The following is a 22094-nucleotide window of genomic DNA, read 5'->3' as shown; positions in this document are numbered from 1 at the left end:
ATAAAGATGAATTTAATAAAACAGATCTTCAGAGGACATGGAACTGTTTAAAAGGTATTTTTAGAAAATTTAGTATATAGGATAGAGGATTGCCCAAGTAGTCAAAGACTACTTCATCTTGTATCACAAACATTTAAAAAGGGAGAATAATGTCTGGTTGGCTAAAGAAAAACCTTATGAGGCATGGGAATAAAGAAGTATTGTGAGAAAAAAAATTTTTTAATAATATGGAAGTGAAAGTTCTAAGGTATAGTGAAAGCTTAAACTTTAATAAGGGGAGTCAAAATTATGATATTTACAAATTTATTCACTTTAACCAAAAGCAACAACAAAGGATAAAAAGGCCATATTTCATGTGGAGGGGAAAGTAAATATAGATAATATCAGAAATATTTTAAGTTCCATGAAGGCATGAATTTTTGTCTGTTTTACCCCTTGATAGACCTCTTAGAATAGTGCTTGGAACATAGTAGTTACTGCAAAAAAAAAAAACTGTTGAATGAAGTAAATGTTTCTTTCCTTTATTTTTTACCTTTATTAAGCAGTAAAATGACCTCATGCTTTTAGCCACATACGTGAAATGTAACATGTACGTATGACCTAAGCAATCAAGTGATATTAAATAACAAAGCAAATTTCATGGAACTGCTGGGTAAGTCTCACTAAAGCCTAAGATAATCTTAGTAGCAGGAATTCTTGTAACATAATGCCATTGCAGGGCCACAAGCTACTATTCTTAAGGATTTTTAAATAAAGACTAGAAGATAACCATTACAGTGAGGACATTAAAAAAAAGGATGAACCAGAGAACCATCGTTACTCTCTTTGCAGACTTAAAAATATACAAGGAAAAACATCACAATGATTTGTTATATATCCTGTAACACCCTGGGTGTCAGTATTAAAACTGGTCATGTCAGTATATTTTAACTGTCTGAGTGTGAAGGAGAAGGATAGGTATAATCTCAACTTTCCAAGGCCTTTGATTTTGTTCTGGATGACATCCTTGTCCTTAAATTGAGAAGATATTCTCGAAACCACACAGATTTGAATGGTAGCTAAAGGAATACTGAAATAAATAAATTGTTCATTTAATTTATAGAGTCTTGTGTAAAGAGACTTTTTGAGGTCTGATCCTTGAAAGATGAGATCAGAACTCAGCATGACCTTGGTAAACTGGAGAAGTGGTCAGAAATCATGAATACCAGGAGAAAGAAAATAAATTCTTTAAATGTAAAATGTGGAAGAGTTGGCTGGAAGCAAATCTGGCAAGGGAAAAAAATGCAAAATTGGAATAAATGAAAAGGTAAACATTTACTTTAAAATTCATGCAGTGTGTGGATAATTAAAAATATGTATCTGATAGAAGTATACAAGAGCCTTTTTTTAGTACTGTGTGTATTTTTGGACTCCAGAACTAAGGTATGACTTGAAATGAAGAGCCACAAGGATGGGTGAAAAAGAACAGCAGAAATAGGTGCAATTCAGTCCACAGTCTTAAAGCCCACGACACAAGACGTGCTCATCCAGTGTTGTTCTCTGTACAGAGGTAGAACAACAGGCCTGGACATAAAGTATTCCGTGAGGGATTAGCTATAAGTAAGAATTTCCTGAGAGTGAGAGTTGTGAGATATCAAAATAGGTTACTGAGGAAGGTTATGTTGCTCCTTTTTCCGGAAGGCCTTAAAAATAGGAGAGGTGGAATCTTTATGAAATAATTTGGGTATAGTATTATCTGAAGGAGGGAAAAATGATATGACCTTGCATGGCCCCTGCTGCTATTAATATCCGGCATTTCTACTCTTACCTTGGCTGAATGGAAATGTAGATATGTGTTTATACCAAAAGGAAAAAAAAAAGACATTTTTTGCTCTTTTGTAACGTAGCAAAATTTATCTGTCTCATAAAGAGGCATTTTAAGGCAAGTGAAATGTCCAAGCCCATCCTGAAATTCTCCATATTAAATTTAGAGAAGCAGTTAATTAAATATTCATCTTATCTATATTTTGTCAAAGGAACTGGGGAGAGTCTGTGCCATTTTTCTTTGTTTTCCAGTTCATTAAGATATGAAAGATGAACACTTACCTATAACTTTGAATTTTGGAATCCTCAGGAATGTGCCCAGATAATGACTTGGTCTGTTAAGTAGTTTCTTGATAACCATGTCCCCTTTCCTAGCACCTAGAAGTGATGTGCTCCCCCACCACTTCTCAAATCTCTTAGTATTGGATCCACCCACAGGCATGAGTGACACCAACGGAAAAGTTATTCCAGAGGTGTCTTCACTGTGAAAGGCAGTATGTGCCAACAGGTCCTTTCTTGCTAAGTTAGAAATCTCAGAGGTTTCCTGTTTACCACAAGCTCTCTCAAAGCGCCGGGGATACGTGGGTAGCCATTTTGAGCTTTCACTTTACAGTCACCTGCCCAGCATCTTAAACTGAATTCAGACTTGGATATAATGTGCCCTTGTCGCTTGAGGAGTTTTTGAGTGGGTCTGACCCATGGTACTCATCAGCTGGTACAGTAAACGTGTATAAGTACATAAGGGAAGACCTCTGTGCTTTTATCTATACCACAGATTTCTACCTATGAAAGTAGGAGGAAAGGCTGATACATGCTGAAAATATACAAATTCACTACATATTGTCATGTGTTGTCATGCACTGTAGCTCTGATAGAGCAAGCTATGTGATACTTTGAGGGGAAAAATGATGTGAACTTGTTTAACACACCAGTGTGTGATTTTTCTTCCAGCTCTCGTAAATAGATTGCCAACCTTTTGTGAGGTTAATTTGTGTATTATATTAGGTGTGTGTCTTATAAAGTTGATAGCCATAAAATTACTTCTAAAAAGAATATATTCCAAGAGTTTGCATTGCAGTTATATCCAGAGGTCTCCAACACAATTCTAAATCAGTAGGTAAATGTATAAAATCCTAAAGTGGAGACTCTTCTGCCTATAGAGGGATATTGTAGTAGACCATAACTGGAGGAGAAGAAGGAAGAGAAAGAGGAGGAATAGAAAGAGGGTGGGGAAAAGATAATGACAGGGTTTTTCCAGGCTTAGTTAGATCCAGGTTAGAAACCTACTCGAGATACTTTGAAGGACTGCAAGATGAGTACCCTAAGCCTGGAAATAAGATGTCTATAATACTTCTCTGCAATTCTTATCTTACCATAAATGAGGTTGATCCCCTGACCCATCCTCAGGAAGACACCTGTTTTGATGGTTTTTACCAGGAGTCGAGATGAATATATGCTGATTCATATACACTCACCTGCTTTCTCTTGTGAGCAACCACATTCATTTGCAGAAAGGAAGGGGGAGAAAACCGTTGGTGCTGATCAGCCAGTAAATACTGACATTTTAATGGAAAGTATCTAGCTCAAGTTTCACTCTGTTCCCCTGGGAGCAGTGAAGTAAACTCTCCTTTTGCCATCAAGGGTAAGAAAATGTTAGATACATGAAAGAACATTGAGTTTAAAAGTATTTCTTAGATTCCACTAAATCCCTCTAAACATCTTGTTTTCTGTGTATAGTTTTAAATTTAAGGTACTACTTTTTTGAATATTACCTTGCATTGTAGAGGAGTAGCAGAGGGTGTGGTTCGATTACTAAGTCTAGGACTAGGTTTGCAGGGATTCAAATTATAGCTCTAACACCAGCTCTGTGACCCTGGGCAAGTAATTTAACTTGTCTGTCCTCCAGTCTTCTTTTTTTTTTTTTTTTCTGTCAAAGGGAAATGGTAATAGTTCCTGCCTCGTAGGCTGCTGTGAGGGTTAGAGTCAATAGATGTAATGTTTTTAGTGTTATGATATTTTATAACTTACAGCTAATTATTTAGTAAATTTCTAAACATAGTTAGCAGTCCAAAATATGTAATGTAACCTTGATCTTAACTGCTTATTTTGCTTGAGACTGAGGTGAACCAACTTTTCAAGGCAAAAAAAAAAATTTTTTTTTGAAAAAGCGATTATATTTACCAGGCAACTAAACATTTTTGTCAGCTTAATTGTTTCTCTAAAGCATTCTGACTTCATTTTGTCTTACACCTTTATTGAATTTATACCATTTAGGAACTGCAAAGGGAGCTTTAGAAACTGAACCCAGCTCCCTTTATATGTCTGAGGAAAATGAGACTCAACAGAGATGACCGACCCAAAGACTTGCAACTTGTGGGTAACAGAACCCGCGTTAGAGTCCAATTCCAAATAGAGCTTTCTCCACAATGCACTTTACTGCCCTTCAGTGCTTTGGACTTTGGACACAAATTACACTAATTACCAAATATTCTATTAATATTTTTACTTTAAAAAAGGTTTCTGCACCTGATGTTATGTTTGTGTTCCTTTGTCGAGCTAAAAGAATAGTTTGTTCCTATCAATTATTATTCAACAGTACTGGTAGGTTTTTCTTTGAGCCAGTCACTGAGCTAAGTGTTGTTTTAGAGCATTTGTGTTCAGTAGACAGGAAAGGAGCCTGTCCCTTTCTTTAAAGCTAGCATTTCCCAAGGGATATTCCTGATAAATTTGGGAATACTCCAGATTCTGATGTCACACACATTAAAGAATATGAAAAGTCCTGTAGCAGAGAAATCTTATTTTCCTGATTTTTTTCATCTTCTAACTTGCGGGGGGGTGGTGCTGTAGGGTGGGGAATCACTTGTTGGCATCCCCAGAAACCAGTGATCTTTGGAATACACTTTGGGATTTCTAAGAAGACTCATGAGCTTGCTTCCACCCTTGGGTGCTTTTCTTAACAGACCCTAAGGTTTAGAGAATCAGGACGAAAAGCTGCCTGTGTCAGTAACTTCTCGTGTCATAGCATGGTCTTTGTTACAGGGGAAGTACTGTAATACTTTCCATGTAGTATTATCTGCCAAGGATGACTTGGGCTTTCCTTGAGAAGAGCCTGGGACGGAATGTGTAGACGTGCTGAGATAAGGAGCCACCCGCCAGGCTTTAGGCCTGCGACCCGACTCCGCTCTCCCTGGCCGGCAGCCCCCAGCCCTGTGCAGCCTGCTTGCCTGTCCTGCCTGCATCTTAGGGAGGAAACGTTCTGTTCGTCTGAAAACACCTCTATTCCTAGCTCTTTGACAGTTTCACTTTCCATATCCCCTCAGTTCTAAGCATGTAGAAAGAGAGATAAAGAAAGGCGATGAAATGAAAAATCAAGTGGGGCATGCTTCACATAGAGGGGAGAAATTAGTATTTATGTGCCTGCTTTGTGTGCAGTTATGACTTGAGTTTTGAAGGGAGAGAAGCGTCCTCCACAGATCACTGGACAAGATAGGGAGGGACGCGAGTGTGCAATGTGAAGTATTGGTTGGCACCGGGCATAAAAGAAGATGCTGTGCTAGTTTTTATTAAAAAAAAAAAAGTGTCTATACTGTGATTCATTTAGGAAAGAAAAAAGGCAGCCTGACTTAAAAAAAAAAACTTCCAGATTTTCAGGGTATTTGATCAATATGAAAACAGATGAGTGTTCATTTAGGCTTCTTGGTAAATTATACAACTTTAACATAAATTATGTTCGCCAAACAGGACGTAAGAGCAAAATGATGGAATAAAGGATCAAATTTATACCACTTCCCCCCCCCAAAAAAAAAATGACAGGGGAGAGAGAATTTAAAATGTATGCCCACTTTTCCTTAAATAAAATTTCCTTAAATAGGAAATTTTGACCCTTCCCCGACTTAAAATTCTGTACTCTTTTGATGGACATTTATATTTTACAGCTTTTAAAATCAAAGTGTCTATTGTCCTTCACTCTAATTTCCTATTTATTAAAATTTGCAATCCTTAAATTTTGTATTTTTCCTCTTAAAAATGCTTTAAAAAGTTTTAGATGGTTCAGTTTGTCTATTCCTTCTAAGTAGGAAATTAATCTCTTTGGCTTGATGAGGCTACGTAGCTTAATCTCATTGGAAGCTTGTGTCCAAAGATGTGTGAATATTTCCCATACAGTGAGACACTGGCATTATCTCTGAGATCTTAATCAAAACTGTGCTGATTGCTTAGGAGTTGGGCCCTATGAGAGAGGAAATAAGTCAACCTAAAACAGTGACTCGGTTACATTAGTAATGCTGTAAGATTGTTTCTTTCTAAAAGAGTTTTAAAAATACAGTTTAAAAAATATAATTCTTATATTTGCAGAAATTTTGTGTTGTATTTGTCCGACTGCCCATGGTATTATCTATATTTAGCAATGCAAAGTGAACTTATATCCCCAAGACCTACTGATATTTCAACCAGTGGGCATTACTTAAATGAAACAGCCACATCTCAAGGGAAGATACACTGTTGGATTCAACTAATACAAATTTAGAAACGTTTTGCATTATACTGTATTCTCCCTGTTTCAAAGTATTTATAATTTCCATAAAATTAAATCATGTTAAAGTGAAGAAAACAAGTTTACACAGGGTAGTCAAGAAATTGAATTGCATCTAACTGAATTTTTGCAAATGAATGTGGATCTATTTTTCTTCCTGAGCCTCATAACCTCTTTACAGAATGTATGCGTTATTATTCCCATTCTCTAGCTAAGGCAGCTGAGGTTTATGAAACTGTGAATTGGCCAAATTTGTACCCCCAGTGATGGGTGGGGTGCCGAAATGTTCACCCTCCAAACACTGCCTTGCTCCATCCGTTGTTTACAGCTCGCCTCGGATGTCATCTTTTCAAATAACCTTTCCCTGACAGCACTAACCACCTGGGCCCCTTTCCTATGTCGTCACCCCCTACCTAGCCTGTTCTGCTGTGGTGGTTTCTCTGTATTATTTTTCTATCTGCAATTGTTATACAAATCCCCTGTGTCCCTTAAAGTCTCAGTTTCGTGATGACCAGTACTTTTGTTTTGTTCACCCTGGCGTCTCTGGCACCAGGTATAATGCGTGACGTATTTATATATCTGTGACTGTTGATCAGACTTTGTTCATTGATATGTGTAATATTAAACAGCATGATTTTGGCTCACGGCCTCCAGTGACATCAGCTTAGCCAGGATTTGATTGGCCGTGTGGTCCAAGCTAGAGTTTAGTTTAAATTCTGTGATGAGCATACACCACATACAGTTTCGTATAGTTTATCTGCTCCAAAGCTGGCTCAGATCGCCTGCCTTGTGTCCCGTAAAAGGATCTGCACTGCGTTCGTGCACCTTAATCTCATTTCTGACATTTAACTGTCACCCTTCTGACCACCAGCCCTGACAAAAGTTCCGAAGTATTAAAACTTGTGTGTTACACAGTCCTGGTGTGTTTTGTAGTCAGCAGGGCAGTCATGTAGAGTCCTCTTGTCCTGGAGTTTTACACAGATAAAGGGAGGATATAGTTTTGAGAGGAATGCTCTAACTACAAAGTGCATCCTGAAGGCCATTTAGCTCACAATGAAGGTCTGTGTTTAAAATAGCACTATAACAAAGTAACTACAGAGTTTTGGCAAGAGCTTCAACTATTTATAGAACTAAGTAAGGCATAGTAAATAGGGCTGCAGTACCCAGTTCTCCCTTGCCATAACCCCAGACTTAAGAGAAGCACTGTAATTATATTTTTCAACTTAAAAAAAAAATCATAGTAGCCATTATCAGTTTAGCCATACGGAAGCTCAGGCTGGGATTTCTTTTTTAAATGCATACTTTTGATTTTCAACAGCTGCACTGGGGCTTTAATCATATATTATCTTTATGAAGCCTTTTTCTAACATATGTTAATTGGCTGTTTTCTGTGACAAATTATGAGCTCTTACTTTGATGAGGTTCAATTGCAATCATGTTGGAGTCGAGTATGTAGAGTTTCCACCCCTGCTAGCTCCTCAAACCACTACAAACATCCGCACGTCACTGCAGTGCTGAGTAATGGCAGGATTTGGGCTGGCTGATTTTGCTACAGATTTTTTTTTCCACAGGATATTTTCAGCTTCTTTGTACTAAATCTGTTGCAGGGTTTGCCCTTTTTAGCAGAAGCATGCTCTAAAATTAACATCAAATCTTATTGGAGATTACTATAATACAGTGAGAAATATTTCATAATACAGCACCCAGCGTCTGTTTTGCTTTACTAACATTTTAATACATTTGTTAGACATTTTGTAGAAGAGTCAGTTAGTTGTGAGGTTGGTAAATGTTTTCTAATTCGTCAGCGTTTTGTAATGTGTATTTTGAATTTTGCTCTTTTGAGGAAAAGAACAGTGATTTATTGAGTAGCTGACCAAGTGTATATTTAACTATCATAAAGAAAATGCACATACTTTTTTTGTTTTTTCTAGGTGTTGCCAAACATCAATATGCTAAAGATTCCATTGTATTTTCCTTTTTCTTTGTAGTCACATCTGTTGGTCAGTGATAAAAAGAATTACATGTTCCATCAAGGTTAATGTCCTATGGGATGCATAACATCCATTCCAGTCGTCTGTCCTAATGTCAGTTTTTATATATGATTAGGATGCGCAGATATGTTCTAATCCATCTACTCTGAGAACTGTGACAGCCTGCATCAGAAACCAGCAGATGATCACTGATAGCTAGTGTTAGACTAGATACAAAAATGCAGTGCATTTGTTTGTATTCAGAGGAAAGTAGTCAGGTCAGTGATTAAGGCCTTCAGAAACTGTGTCAAACGCCAGTCATACTGGGATTAATTTCTCTATGTTTCTGCCTTGCCACCTAAGGTAAAGGGTCTGTAAACTGAGGTTCTCCAAAGCCAAAGCTTGGGGTCAAATTTCCACATAGGTATTAGAGTTTAGAATAAGATGAGCCAGATGTGAATAGGAGCTACTCCTCAAGAGGCTGTTTTTAATCAGCCGTTTCCCAGGAGTAGCACACAGTCAATGAGCTCTAAATCCTGAGGCTACCTGCGCACGTAGGAAGGCCTGGGAACATCATTACAGAACTTACATTTGAGCATATGTGGAAAAATTAGAGCAGAAATTAAGGGTAAGAAAGGTTAACTTCAGAAGTCTTACTTTGGTACTGCTGTTTTAGAGGGTCTTAAAGAGATCATTTCAAATGTTTTTTTTTTTTTTTAAAGGAATATTAAACTTAACTAAATGCAGGTACTACTCTATTAAAAGAGCCTTGTAAATAAGCCAAATGAAAAATTACTATTGATTTATGTTCACCAGAACCATTTAAACATGTGTATTACTTTGAGAAGGTACACATGCACCAATTTCATCCTGAGTAAATAAATATAAAGTTTTTTGTTTTTTTTTTCCATTAATAGCACTACAGCTAGAGAGAAAGTCTTCAGGAGTCATGCATGATGTTGGAGTCATGCATGATGTTTCAGTGTGACTCTGGAGTCAGGAGGTGCCCTGTCTTGAGCTAGTGGACACAAGGAAATTTATTGTAGTTCCACTTGATAAGACACATATACTTAATTGGCTTTAAGAAAATAAACCAAGGTAAAGAATGATGTGTAAATGAAACAGGGAACTTGACACTTGACTGTATGGAAGCCCGTGAGCCATGTGGCTTAATTGGGGCCAGTTGGGATCATTTAATGATTGCTGTCAGAAGATCAGATTTAATTCTCCTTATAAGAAGACCACAGTGGGACAGAGTTAAACAAATTGTCATCAGAGGTTTCAGATGAACAAAGCCTTAATTAGGTTGATTAGGATGCTGTAAAGGAGATGAAGAGAAATAGAAAAATTGATGAATCACGAGCTTCCATGTTGAGCCATATATAATAGTAATATCAAATATCTGTATTTTGATTTGAGATATGATCATGGCATTTTGAATATTATGTAAATTATCATAGAAGGTTTCTGTGTAAACACTACATTTCTAAAGTTTAGCTAGAGACAAAAGTAAATGACATTCAGTGAATGTAAATAGCAGATGATTTATCAAGCATACTCTTCTTAATGTAGAACAAAAACATTGGCAGGAAGACAGTAGTATTTCTTCTCATTCCAAGGTCATTTTTAAAATGTTAATAAATTGGTAAAGTAAATAACAGAGGCAAATCATTTTCAAGAACATAATTTTCAATCATGTAATGTAACATTTGAATACAGATTATTATTTTATTACTTAGCCTTTACGTAGAATGTCCTTTTAACCATTTATATCACAATCCTAATAGTATTATGATCATTTATTGGTGATAATACTCAGGAGTACTCAGGTGTCTTAAAATGCACTCTTGTTGTTTACCCACATCTTATGAAAAACTAAAATGTGTTTTTTCTATTTGTTGCAATTTTGTGGGAAAATATTCCCTCTGCACAAACACACACACACACATGCAAATGGATTAGTAAGGGTGAAAACTGTGTCTAATACACACAGGCTTTTGAGAAAAAAAATTGTTGAATATTTACATTTTAATAATGAAATATGGTGTATTAAAGATTAAGAAAATAATAAGTTTTTCAAAAGGAATTCATATTTTTATCCTAACAAGATGAAAATTTACAATAGCACATCCCCCATTTCAAGCCTAGTATGCTGTGAAGGCTGACACTTTTGTTTCGCTAATATTGGTGTCATATAGTGCTTAACTTGCTGTGTTCAATAACAGCAACAGAACATCCAGATGCATGTGCTTTTGGAACGGTTACAGCTGGGGGACAGAGCACACTCTGTGATGCTTGGTAGCTCTTGCTTTGTGATGAGGACAGGGCTGGATCTGCGTTGGTGGTGAGCCCTGCCCCATCACTAAATAGCCTGTAGAAGAAAGCAAGGTGGACATGCTGTTGTGAAACATCAGGAAACCAAAGACTTGATGGAACCCTGACTTAATTACTCAGTACAATGCGGAAAGACTAAAAACTGTGGTGTGGTTGGATAGCACAAGGCTTTTGACATCTTTAGACCATTCGGAGTTTATTTTAGCAGGGGATTGGAGAATACTGTTTAAGCTCCACTGTGAAAAATATGTCCAAGGCAAAATATACCATGGATGATCATGACAGGGAAGCTGTGCTTCCCTTGTGTTTATTAAATTGTTTATAATGAAATACAGTTGTTTAAAGATTTCTGTCTCTTAAATTCTAGTTTTGTGTAAATAAAATGATTTATATCAGTGATAATGGCAGGTTAGGCCCACTTACTAAATTAATTGCAGGGGTTTTCAAAATGAGTTCTTTTTTAGCCTTATTATATTTCTGACATACATTTCATCTCCTTTTGTCCTTGGGGAAAGATATTAAAGTAGGACTAGAAACATTAATGTAGAGTTTTCAGCAGCCGTGGTCATTGGGAAAATTGATATATTTCCCTAGTTATTTCCACTTTTGCAGCCTGAAGCTCTTCCATGACTGATACTTATGAGAAGCTTCTTAATTTTTATAACACTGTAAATTTTTCTTCATATAATGATTATTGCTAGTGGATAAATGAGGTATTACCTTCAGAAGTTGCCCATCATCATCTCTGCAAAGTGAGGTCTTCATGGTATAAGTAAAGATTACATGGTTCACTTGATAACCTCATTGTACAGAACTTTCAATTTGCCTCAAAGCTGAAGCAGTCTTAAAAGTAGTAAGCCACGTTCTCAGTCCTACTTTGGACCTAGCCTTCACCTACAGTACTACATTTAATGATTACACTGTCCTAAAGATGAAGAAGTCTTTCCCAGCTGTTTTGTAAGGCAGGGGAACAAACAGTGGTTCTAAGTGATTAAATTATTAGTCTGTAATCAGCCTCACTTCTCAGAATCTCTTATTCCATATATGAGATGCTATATAAATACAATGAAAGATTAAGTGAGTCTTCTTCATGTATAAATGAAAAATGTTCTTAGTAGTCATTCAAAATAGTGATAAAGACCTGAGAGATAAAAATCTTAATGAATTAATTCATTAATCAACCAATAATTATTAGCTCCCACTGTACGCTTGGCACTGGGCTAGAAACTGAGAATGCAAAAGTCAGGCAAGCCAGACTTGGCCCACAGATGTTGTGGAAGTCAGCAGACAGAATTTCTATTATGACATGCCACAAAGGAAGGCATGGTGCTCTGAGCCCTCACAGGAGCATTTGATGTGATCAGGAGTGTGGAGTGCTTTCTGGGAGGTGAAACGGGCGCTGAGTCAGAAAGGAAGGGAAGAAGTTAAGGAGGCACAGAGGAGAGGGAGGAACATTCCAGGAAGAAGGAATTACATATGCAAAGGCCCTGTGGTAGGAAGGAGCATGGCGGGTGTGAGGAGCTGAAAGACAGTTGACATTATTTACTATCTGTATGTGTGACATTATGTTACTGTTTTGAAAATGACTCAAAATTAATCATATTAACTTGGAATAAATAAAAAAAAAATAACTTTAGTTTGGCATGATGGTACTTAGCCGGTGGAGAAGAATGGGTAAATTTGTTATCCTTAAGAGGATGTCTTAGCTATGTGTCGTCAGAATGAGCTCAGCTTGCATTCATACCTAGGATAATATAGCATTCTATATAATACATGGTAAACTTAGAGAGAAATGGAATAACTTTCAAGACCAAGGGAATATTCCTTAGCTCATAAGACATCACACAGTTGACTAACAATAAGATTAATAATTATTGTAATATCTTTGGAAGTTCCTCTATCAGGAAGATCCCCTGGAGGAGGAAATGGCTACCCACTCCAGTATTCTTGCCTGGAGAATTCCATGGGCAGAGGAGCCTGCCAGGCAACAGTCCATGGAGTTGCAGAGAGTTGAACACAACAGAGTGACTAACACTTTTGAAGTTCAGAATACTTCTTAAGAGAAAAAAGTGAAAGTTCTACTTGTTCCTTTTAACCAGAATATAATTAAAGGCCTCATATGTCTTTCAAATACATCATAAAGCAGAAAGTTAAATGTATCTAGATGCAGCATAATGAGCAACGTTTTCCACTTAAAATAATAATGTATCATTTAATTGTTTGAATTAGTAATACGAGGCTTGAAGCAACTAGGCTTATGTTCATTTTTGTCCTTTGCTAAGTAACCAGCTTGTATTTATTTAACCATATAATTTCTTGTATGATGTAGCATGCTTGGTTTTCAGCCCTGAATGTTTTCAAAACGTTTTATGAAGATGCTAATGTCAGTGAAAATGTGAGTCAGTGAAAAAGTTATTTGCTAATGTGGGTAAAAGAAAAACAGAATTCTTCATTGCAAACTGACATCACATTTTTTAATGTTTTATCATTATTCATAGGCTGTTTTTATTTAAGTGATTGCACTGTGCTTATTGTAGCAAAATACATGCTTTGCAAAGATAAGTTTAGCAGCAGAGAATTAATTTCTTCCCACATCTTTTAATGTGGCATGGCAGTCTCACTCTAAGATCAAAACATAAAACTGAAGGTTATGTTTAATTTCTAAATCAAAGTGTTGTGGGAAGATGATTGAAATCTGAAGATGACTCAGATCCACTTGATATGTGGTTTTCTTCCTACAGAAATCTTATGGTAGACTGCCATTTCCATGTTAGAAAGAACCTAATAGTGATGAGATTAAAATAAATAGTTTGACTATAACTGAAAGTTTATGTTAGTTACTTTGATTCTTAATCTGAATTCTTGTTAAGAACTTTGAAAATTTCAATAACTTAGGTATCTCTCCTCTCCCCACCTCACTATATCTTTTTTTTTTAATGGAGGCAAAGAAGTAATCTGTGTATTTTGTATTTTCCAACAAACACTGATTTTTTTCACAATTACCAAAAAAATAAATAAATAAAGTATCCATTTGGCTCTTTGCCTGTATAGAATCCTTCATGTGCCTCGAGGGAGTGAATTAAGGTTATATGGCTGCATGAGCTGTGTTAAGATGATTTTGGTGAGGCGTGGTAAATGGTCATTGCTGTGTATCTCCTACTTCACCAAAATGAACTTATTTATCTTCTTATTTTTATTTCTTCCAGCAGTCAGACAGAATACTAACCTAGAGCTGAAATGGATTTTTTTTTTTCCCTCAGGTGTCTTAAAAATAGGAGTCAGAAATGTTGTCCCATGTCTGGAGTTCTCTGCTTGTCCCTTATCTGAACCTCTCAAAGGCCTCCCTGTGTGGGGTGTGCAGCCCAGCACCCTCAGACAGTTCTGCTCAGAGAAGGAAGTGAAGAGTTTTGGTTCCCATTTTACACTTCTGGAACAGTTTAGGGAAGGAAGCACCTTTACACCTTTTATTGTTCGTGGTTGCTGACATCATATCCTTCCCTGACCAGCCTGTGCGTGTTTCCTGCCATTCTGTCAAGATTCTTCTGTGTTACTGGGAGGGATTTGTGGGAGGGAGGGAGAGAGGAAGAGAGCAAGAAAGAGGGGGGTAAGAGGGGAGGAGGTGTGTGTCACTCAAGGGAACTGGTTTGTAAATGAGAGAGTCCCGGGTGGGAGAAGGAGCTTTTAGCATCTGTCCACAAGAATCCTTCTCTCCTTGGGTCTCAAACCACTTTGCCTTCATCTATCTGCTTATGCCAAACTCAAAGTGAACAGAAGCCTGCCATAATGAAGTTCCCCTTTTTTTTAGTAAGCAGCCTGATTTTATTTTTCTTATATTTAGGTTGGCAAAAGAAAAAAAAATGCAGAAGACTGTAGTATAGAGTGTAACTATGGTAGACTGTTGTTTTTTTTTTTAATTACTGATTGTTTCTCTGTAGCTCTGTCATTTTCCAAGAATTCTTTTATGTGGAAAGAAGTAGCGGCAAGGCTGCTGGAATTATTTTAAGCTTATGGTTGATTGTACATAATGAAAGTTCTCAGTGTAACTCGAATACTACTACATGTCGTTCAGCTGTTATATCCTTTTCTTCATATACATACAAAGCAATTTTTCAGATTAATGAGATTATGTAATCTCTTCTTCAGCCTCTCTAGGCCTTCTAGAAACTAATTCTTGAAACCAACTTTGCAGTATAATTTTTATGTAAAAATCAGGTTGAAAAAATAGTTATGCTAAGAAAACAGCTACTGAGCTGTTACTGACCTTCCTAACTCTTTGAATTTTTACTGACAACCTTGAAACATGGTGACCCATAATCAAATAGTCTTTAAGCCCAATAGTCCAAAGCACGTTTTACTTCATGAAAACAATCTCATCATCACCACATCTTCTTCTGCATATGTACTTAATCATATCAAATTTTGCATTTCAGAAATGTTCAAAAAGCAGCACCCTTCAAGACACATTCATTTTTATGGGAAGTAAGATATTTGAATGCTATTAAAATTTAACCTTGCATTCTCTCTACCTTGTATATTTCACAAAGGAAAATATATTTAATGTCATCTTTAATCAGATATATATTTATACATATTGATACAAACCATTTCTTTCTGGCAAATATGTCCCATTATGTTTTAAGAATTAAAAAAAAAAAAAAAATCCTTGCTCTGCTCTTTTTAAGAAATGTCCCTTGTTTCAAAGTTGTGAAATATGGGGTGGTGAGATGGAAGAACTCTTCTAAGTTTGATTCATCAGGAACTCTGTCCTTCCGAGAAGACTCTTCTCCAGGGATGTTTCTCTACTCGTTTGGTTATTTGTATTTTGAAATCAGGATCTGCAGAGGTTCTCCTCTTCCCCGCCTCATTCCACTCTCTAATCTGTTCACCCTGACCTTCCACCTTAAAGTGAATAAGCGCTTAGGCAGGCATAGTCCTGTAAGCCGATAGTGCCACCGGCCTCAGCTCAATGAAAGAAAGGAAATTGTCCCTTATGCATTTGCTGTGGATTCATGGGTTGGCTTTTCTGTGACCGAGGAAGCCTGCTTGTCTCTTTGGGGTCTTGCACATGCATGGGAAATACCATTCTAACGTGCTGCTTGCTTCTAAGGTAAGACTGTAGGAAACACAGGAAAATTGTCCAGTTGAGTGATATTTTAGACTGACTCTAAAAATAGATAGATGGACAATGTTTGGCAATAGTGAATATGCAGTTGTGCTTTGCAGATTTTTCGTATTTTAATGTAATTTTTAATGTTATCTTGTAGCTAATTTTTTCCTGTCTGTCCAAATGTGTGTTATTTATATAAGTCTAAAACTTTGAACTACTTCCAACATTCAAAATTACCGCTGGAGTAATCATTTTGATGAGCCCTGTGTGGTCGTGAAATTACTCAACATATATATATATTCTCAGAGGCAGAACTGAGCTGTAGTTTCATAGAAGGCATTGGGAAAAAGAGAATGGATAGTCTTAGTATTTAAGCAGAACTTAATCCACCAGAACTAATTATATCATAATAGTTTCTGCAATTAGATAATCACAGAAAACTTTTAAAAAATTTATTCAAGGTGATAAAGAATTTAGAAATTAAATTAAAGAAATCAAAAGACAGCTAATGTGATCAGACCAAGTGTGCAACAGTTCCAATTCCTGTTCCAATAACTTTGAATTCGAGCCAGATAATCTATTAAATAGCCAGGACATGGGCTTAATGTTACATAATACATGTGGGAATTGATCAGGTCGGTTGTCAGACACCAACTAAAATAAACAGGGAAACTCTGAGCAACATGTTAAGTATTTGCATCCTTTGAGGGAAAAGGGATAAAATGATTGAAGCTGTTGCTTGCAAATTAAGAAGCCATTCGTGGAATGCCTTTTTTTTTAACTTCCACATTTCACAGCAGTTCACTTTCACTCAAATATTTTCAGATATAATTTAAACAAAGAAGAATACTTTCAATACCCTGGATTCTCTGGATTTATCTTACATTGTCAATGATCACTTCTCTCATTTTATTTCATGGCCTAAGATATCCAGTATATAATTTTGTATTTTACTACCCACAAAGATATGATAGATCTTCTTAAAATATTTTAAAATAGGGGACTGACAGCTTATAGTCATAAATGGAATAATACTCTAATTTTTGCACCATTTCTTTCTTTTCTGTGAATGATTATCTTTTTTGATTTTTGTATTCAAGATATAGCTTAAGGGCTTTCAAAAGGAAAAGGAGATCTCACAGCTGATAGCTGCTTGTTATGTAAGATTAAATATCCCACATTATTTTTACAGTGTCCCCATAACAGTGACTTTTTAAAAGTAAGATTAAAGGATTTAGATTTAAATTAGTTGACATTTGCATATATCAAATAGCACTTTCATAATAGTCCATCCTATTTGCATAACGAGGGACGTTATCACCTCTGCTGTCAAAACATGAGATTGTTTTCCCTTCAGAAATGAATTAGCTGCCCTACTTAGCATACACAGGTACATAAAGGTTCATTAACTCTCTGATTTAGGTAATTTTTCATAACAGAAGGGTAAAAATAGTCACCTAATTTCATTAAAAAAATACTGAGAAACTCTTTGCAAAAGATATATTTCAAGTGTTGGGCTTTAAAGAATAGTTTTCATCATTTAAATGACTTGTTAAATTACTTACAAGAGTCTTTTAATTATAAAAACAAACCATTTCTACTTGATACGCTCCTGCATGTGATATATCATGTACTTTTAATAAATACTTACTTTCTGTTCATTTGATTTGTTTAGTTCCACAGAATTAAAAAAAAAAATAGAATGTGATAGTTCTTATGAAAGTGGCTTGCTATTAAAGTCGTGCTTGATCTTTGTTTTTTGTTCAGCAGGAACGAATGCAGGAATTTGGGAACTGAGCAGCGCAAGTGCTGAAAAAGGAGATTTGTTTGGAGGAAACAGGAAAGAGAAAGAAAAGGAAGGAAAAAATACATAATTTCAGGGACGAGAGAGAGAAGAAAGACGGGGACTATGGGGAGAAAAAAGATTCAGATTACGAGGATTATGGATGAACGTAACAGACAGGTGAGTGGGGTAAACTTTTTTGGAATTATTATTTACATGGACCGTTTATTACATTTCCTCCCAGATACGTTAAGGGTATTGAAAGCATTTCGAGCTTATCCATTGAGAAAAGATTTAGTGAGTTAAATGCGGTCTGTTTAAGTGCTAGTATTCTCTTATAGGTACAGGGTAAAAATCATCCTGTGGGTAAAAATTATACTTTACACATTCATGATGATTCACCTTTTGCTTCAACATTAATTTTAAATGGAAGCTGCATTTGTGTAACATAAATAGTTTAATAATTGAGTTAATAAGTATAATATTGCTCTACTGCGCACATCACCAAATAAAGATATTCTTAGATTCGTGGGAATGAGGCCTTTTGTGGTCCTCCACCTAAAGGTTTATAATATGGGCTAAATATCCTGTATAAAAATAGTTTTCATTCTGTTCACAGTGAAAGAGACTTTGAAATACATTCAAAATATTTACCATTGTGCTCACAACAACAAAGAAGATACCCCCGCAAAGTATTAGCAGCTTCAAACATACAGGCAAGAACCACCAGTTAATCCATACCATTTCTTTAAACCCTTGAGTTTTATAAACCTAGAGGCACCTGATGTTATTATTTGCTTTTAGAACTCCAGTGATACCTTTATGGTACAATTAATCTATTCTAAAGACTTTACGCATCCAAGTGCTTTATTCAGCAAAGACTTGTATATTATGAATATTTGTGATTTGACCCTATTTTTCTTCATGCTTGGGGAGAGCAGATTTAGTTAGGTGAAGTAAGACTAGCTGTGTGACCAAGATGGAGCTGCATTTAAAAAGCTTTTACTAAAGTGACCTGTATTTTCCATTGGTTTTCCATGTATCTCCTAATCACTTCCCCATGATTTATCATCCCTTAAAGCTCAAACCATCTTTCCTTTGTTAAAAAGAGTATATAAGCTCCAGTGTCTAACTGCTTCTTTGAGTTTCATTTCTCTTCTGTGAGCTCTTGTGAATTAGTGTCAATGTATAAGTCATTGGCTCAGTCATGTCCGACTCCTTGCCACCCCGTGGACTACAGCCCGCCAGGCTCCTCTGTCCATGGAATTCAGACAAGAACACTGGAGTGGGTAGCCATTCCCGTCTCCAGGGGATCTTCCTGACCCAGGGATAGAACCTGGGTCTCCTGCATTGCATTACTGTTTGTACCACCAGGGAAGCCCCCTGTGAATACAGAAATATTAATAAATTTTTTGTTTTTCTTCAAAAAAAGAATAGTTGGGTGGTTTGTTAATGTTAAATTAACATTCAGTTCAGTTCAGTCACTCAGTTGTGTTCGACTCTTTGCAACCCCATGAATCGCAGCACGCCCAGGCCTCCCTGTAACATTAGGATGGATGCAACCAATAACAGATACCAGTTGTAAGAGACAGTACTGCCAGATTCCAACCATTGCAATAGATAATGGAACCTACAGAACAGACATTCCTTGACCCTGGGGGAGGACAGTGTCTTGCCTGTTGCCCATTGAAAGCTAAGAGAACAGCCTTCGGGAAGCCCCGCTAGACTGTAATTTCCCGCAGATAAAAATGTTCTTTCTTCCCTACTGTGCCTTTCTGTCTTCTTGGACCTTCAAGTGAGACTAGAACTTATTTGTGCTTTAAAACTTTTTATTGCTACTTGTGTAAATTATAATGAATGCAAGTTGTTATTTATGCCATCAAAGCCAATATGCCATTAAGTGATAAAGAAACTTTTGAGATTTTCAGGTTTATATTCCTTTAAATTACTGTGTTTAAGGTACATATGACTTGAACTATTTTTGGCGAAAATTGAGCTAAAGGATGAATAATGCTAAGATTTATGATGGATTCCTTCAGTGTTTCCTAAACATTGTTTATTGCTATGGGTCAAGCCAAAAAGCAATAATTCTGTCAATATTAAAAAAACCCACAGTATTTTTAATTGATTTATAGCTTGAAATTGAAATTAAGACTGAAATATTGAACATCATATACCACTAACTGTTTAGACCTTACTGTTTGGGCTAGCACCTGTTTGGGGTAGAGTCAAAAATATATATGAATTAGCATCTACACTTTATTAATAATACCAGGTAATATGGGGGTTCATGAAATTTATTGTATCTTCTTTTTGCTTACAAAGACAAAAGAAAGTTTTTGCAGGTTGAAGTCATGAGCTTCCATTATGCTTTATAAAGAAATACGAAGCTCATATAAGCATGCAAGAATGTTAAAACACTAACTTTTGAGCTGCAAGTGACCATTTCTTCATAATTTAAATATAGCTGCATCTACAGTTGCTATCACTCTCACCAATATTAGAAGTAATAATAACTTTTAAGAGAATAAAATTTATTTAAATTCAGTTTAATTAGCCTTATCTTTTTTAATCCTGAAGACGAATTCCTTGGTTTTATTCTATAGAATGTAGGATCTGGGTAGTCTTTACTTAGGACTTCCCTGATGGCTCAGAAGGTCAGGAATCCATCTGCAATGCAAGGAGACATGGGTTTGATCCCTGGGTTGGGAAGATCCCCTGGAGAAGGAAATGGCAACCCACTCCAGTCTTCTTGCCTGGACAATTCCATGGACAAGGAGCCTGGTAGACTGCAGTCCATGGGGTGGCAAAGAGCCAGACATGACTAAGCACATTAGCACATACATACATCGTCTTTTCTTCAGTCTTTAGGTTCAGTTGGCCTTGTGATTCAGTACTCTTAAATAGAATTAGTAAAATTGAAAACTTCCATGTTTTAGTATATATTTCAGTGATTATTGTAAATGGCTATTGACAGTCTTAAACAGCCATCTTACTTAAAAATAGTCATCTGCGTGCCTCTCATCTACTGCAAGAGTGATCACAAGAGCCATTTGGGAGAGAGCCTAGAAGATGTAGGTCACTTCTAATAATCAGCACCAGCAAATCTGCAACCGCGTGTCGTCCAAAGTGAGGAGACACCCCTAACATAGGCTCCCTTTAAAGTGCATGTTCAGATGTTGAAAAGAAAAGCATTCACTGCTTTGCCCTTTTGGAAGCTTCCCCCCACTGTAGACTCCTTAATAGAACCTCATACAATAGCTCACTGTCATCTTTTCTCAGAAGCAGTAAAAGCTTGCCCTGCCATCACAGGTGTTTATTTGGCTATACAGAACAGGGTGTGTTTTTACAGAATAAGAAATACTGACTTAAAGTGTGAAATGAAATATTACAGAGCTGATGTGATAAGTTGTATATCATTAAGAAATAAAACTGTGGGAAAACAGAGCGGCCGACTGTTTAAATTGAATTTTGCCCTTACTTTATTTTTCATTATGGCAGTAGGCAACAGCTAAACTTCAGGAACTCTGATTATATTCATAAAATAGTTTAGGGGAGGGAAAAAGTAACAGCTTGTTTTTTTTTTAATTTTCCAGAGTCTCCAAGTTTATGAAAAGCACTAATTTCTCAATCTCTAACCTAAACGAGGTGATTTCTTAAGCTACTATATAAAACTAAAATCATGAATTGTCAATTTGTCTCCCAGAAGTTTTCAAATAATTTTAAAGTAGCTACATGTACCAAGAACTACATATTTATTATTCCATTTAATCCTCATTAATTCCATTAACAGCTGAATAATTCATTTATTTATTAAGTCAGCAAATATCATTTGTTTGCAACCTGCCTAACATGAAGTGCTCAGCGATAAGCCAATTGAATCTTATTCAGCTTATTGTCCGCTGTAGAAGTCAGGAGCCTGGTTCTGTAAAGGACCAGATAACAAATATTTTTGATCTTGTGAACCATGCAATCTCTGTCTCAGATGCTCAGTTCTACCCTTGAGTGAAAGCAGCAAAGGACAACACGTACATGAATTTTAACGTGTCTGTGTTTGAATAAAACTTTACTGGCAAAAACAGGAGGCAGACAGGATTGGCCTGTGGGCCTAGTCGGATGAACCAGACGTGAGATATGCAAATATATAACAAAAATTTGGTTCACATGTGTTATGAATGAAACTACCCAAATGCTATGAAAGAATAACAGGAGGTGCTTTATTTAGATTGGGGGTGGGAGAAAGGCTTCCCTGAGGAAATGCTGAAAGATGGGAGCAAAGAGGTGTTTCAGAGTTCGGCAGGAGACAGCATTCCAGAGGGAACAGTGTTTTCAAAGCTCCTTGAGAAAGGGAAGAGCTGGCTGAGGAGTCGAAGGAATGCCCCAAGGAACTTACTTGAGCCTCCTGTGTGTAACTTCAGAGAGACGAGAGAAAAGGTTTAGATGCTAGGCAGGGCCCAGATCATGCAGAGCTTTGAAGTCAGAGAGTTAACACTGGGAGGTGGCCAGGATTTGAGCCCAAATCTTTCAGATCCAAAAACAAAGTAAGCTGTTTTTCGGTTACCTCAT

The 22094-nt window shown here is 36.6% G+C and overlaps 1 protein-coding gene across 50 annotated transcripts in view; it reads left to right on the top strand.

Moving 5' to 3' along the window:
* MEF2C (myocyte enhancer factor 2C) overlaps positions 1-22094 on the top strand; it is a 179155-nt gene that overhangs the window by 59018 nt on the left and 98043 nt on the right. For 30 of the 50 annotated variants that reach the window (XM_086412993.1, XM_086412988.1, XM_086413009.1 and 27 more), the window contains one exon: positions 17513-17708. In XM_086412993.1, coding sequence (XP_086269119.1) covers positions 17655-17708 — 54 coding nt within the window. In that variant the 5' untranslated portion in view covers positions 17513-17654. Of the gene's footprint in view, positions 1-15540; positions 15746-17512; positions 17709-22094 lie in introns of those variants that run through there. The other 20 variants (XM_086413011.1, XM_086412995.1, XM_086412989.1 and 17 more) reach the window with 2 other exon arrangements.

This window comes from Bos grunniens, chromosome 7 (genome assembly GCF_055505025.1).
Source record: "Bos grunniens cultivar Pamir isolate PY7600 chromosome 7, Bosgru_T2T1.0, whole genome shotgun sequence".
NCBI lineage: Eukaryota > Metazoa > Chordata > Mammalia > Artiodactyla > Bovidae > Bos > Bos grunniens.
The sequence above is the reverse complement of the archived record's forward strand: the minus strand, read 5'-3'. Positions and strand labels throughout refer to the sequence as shown.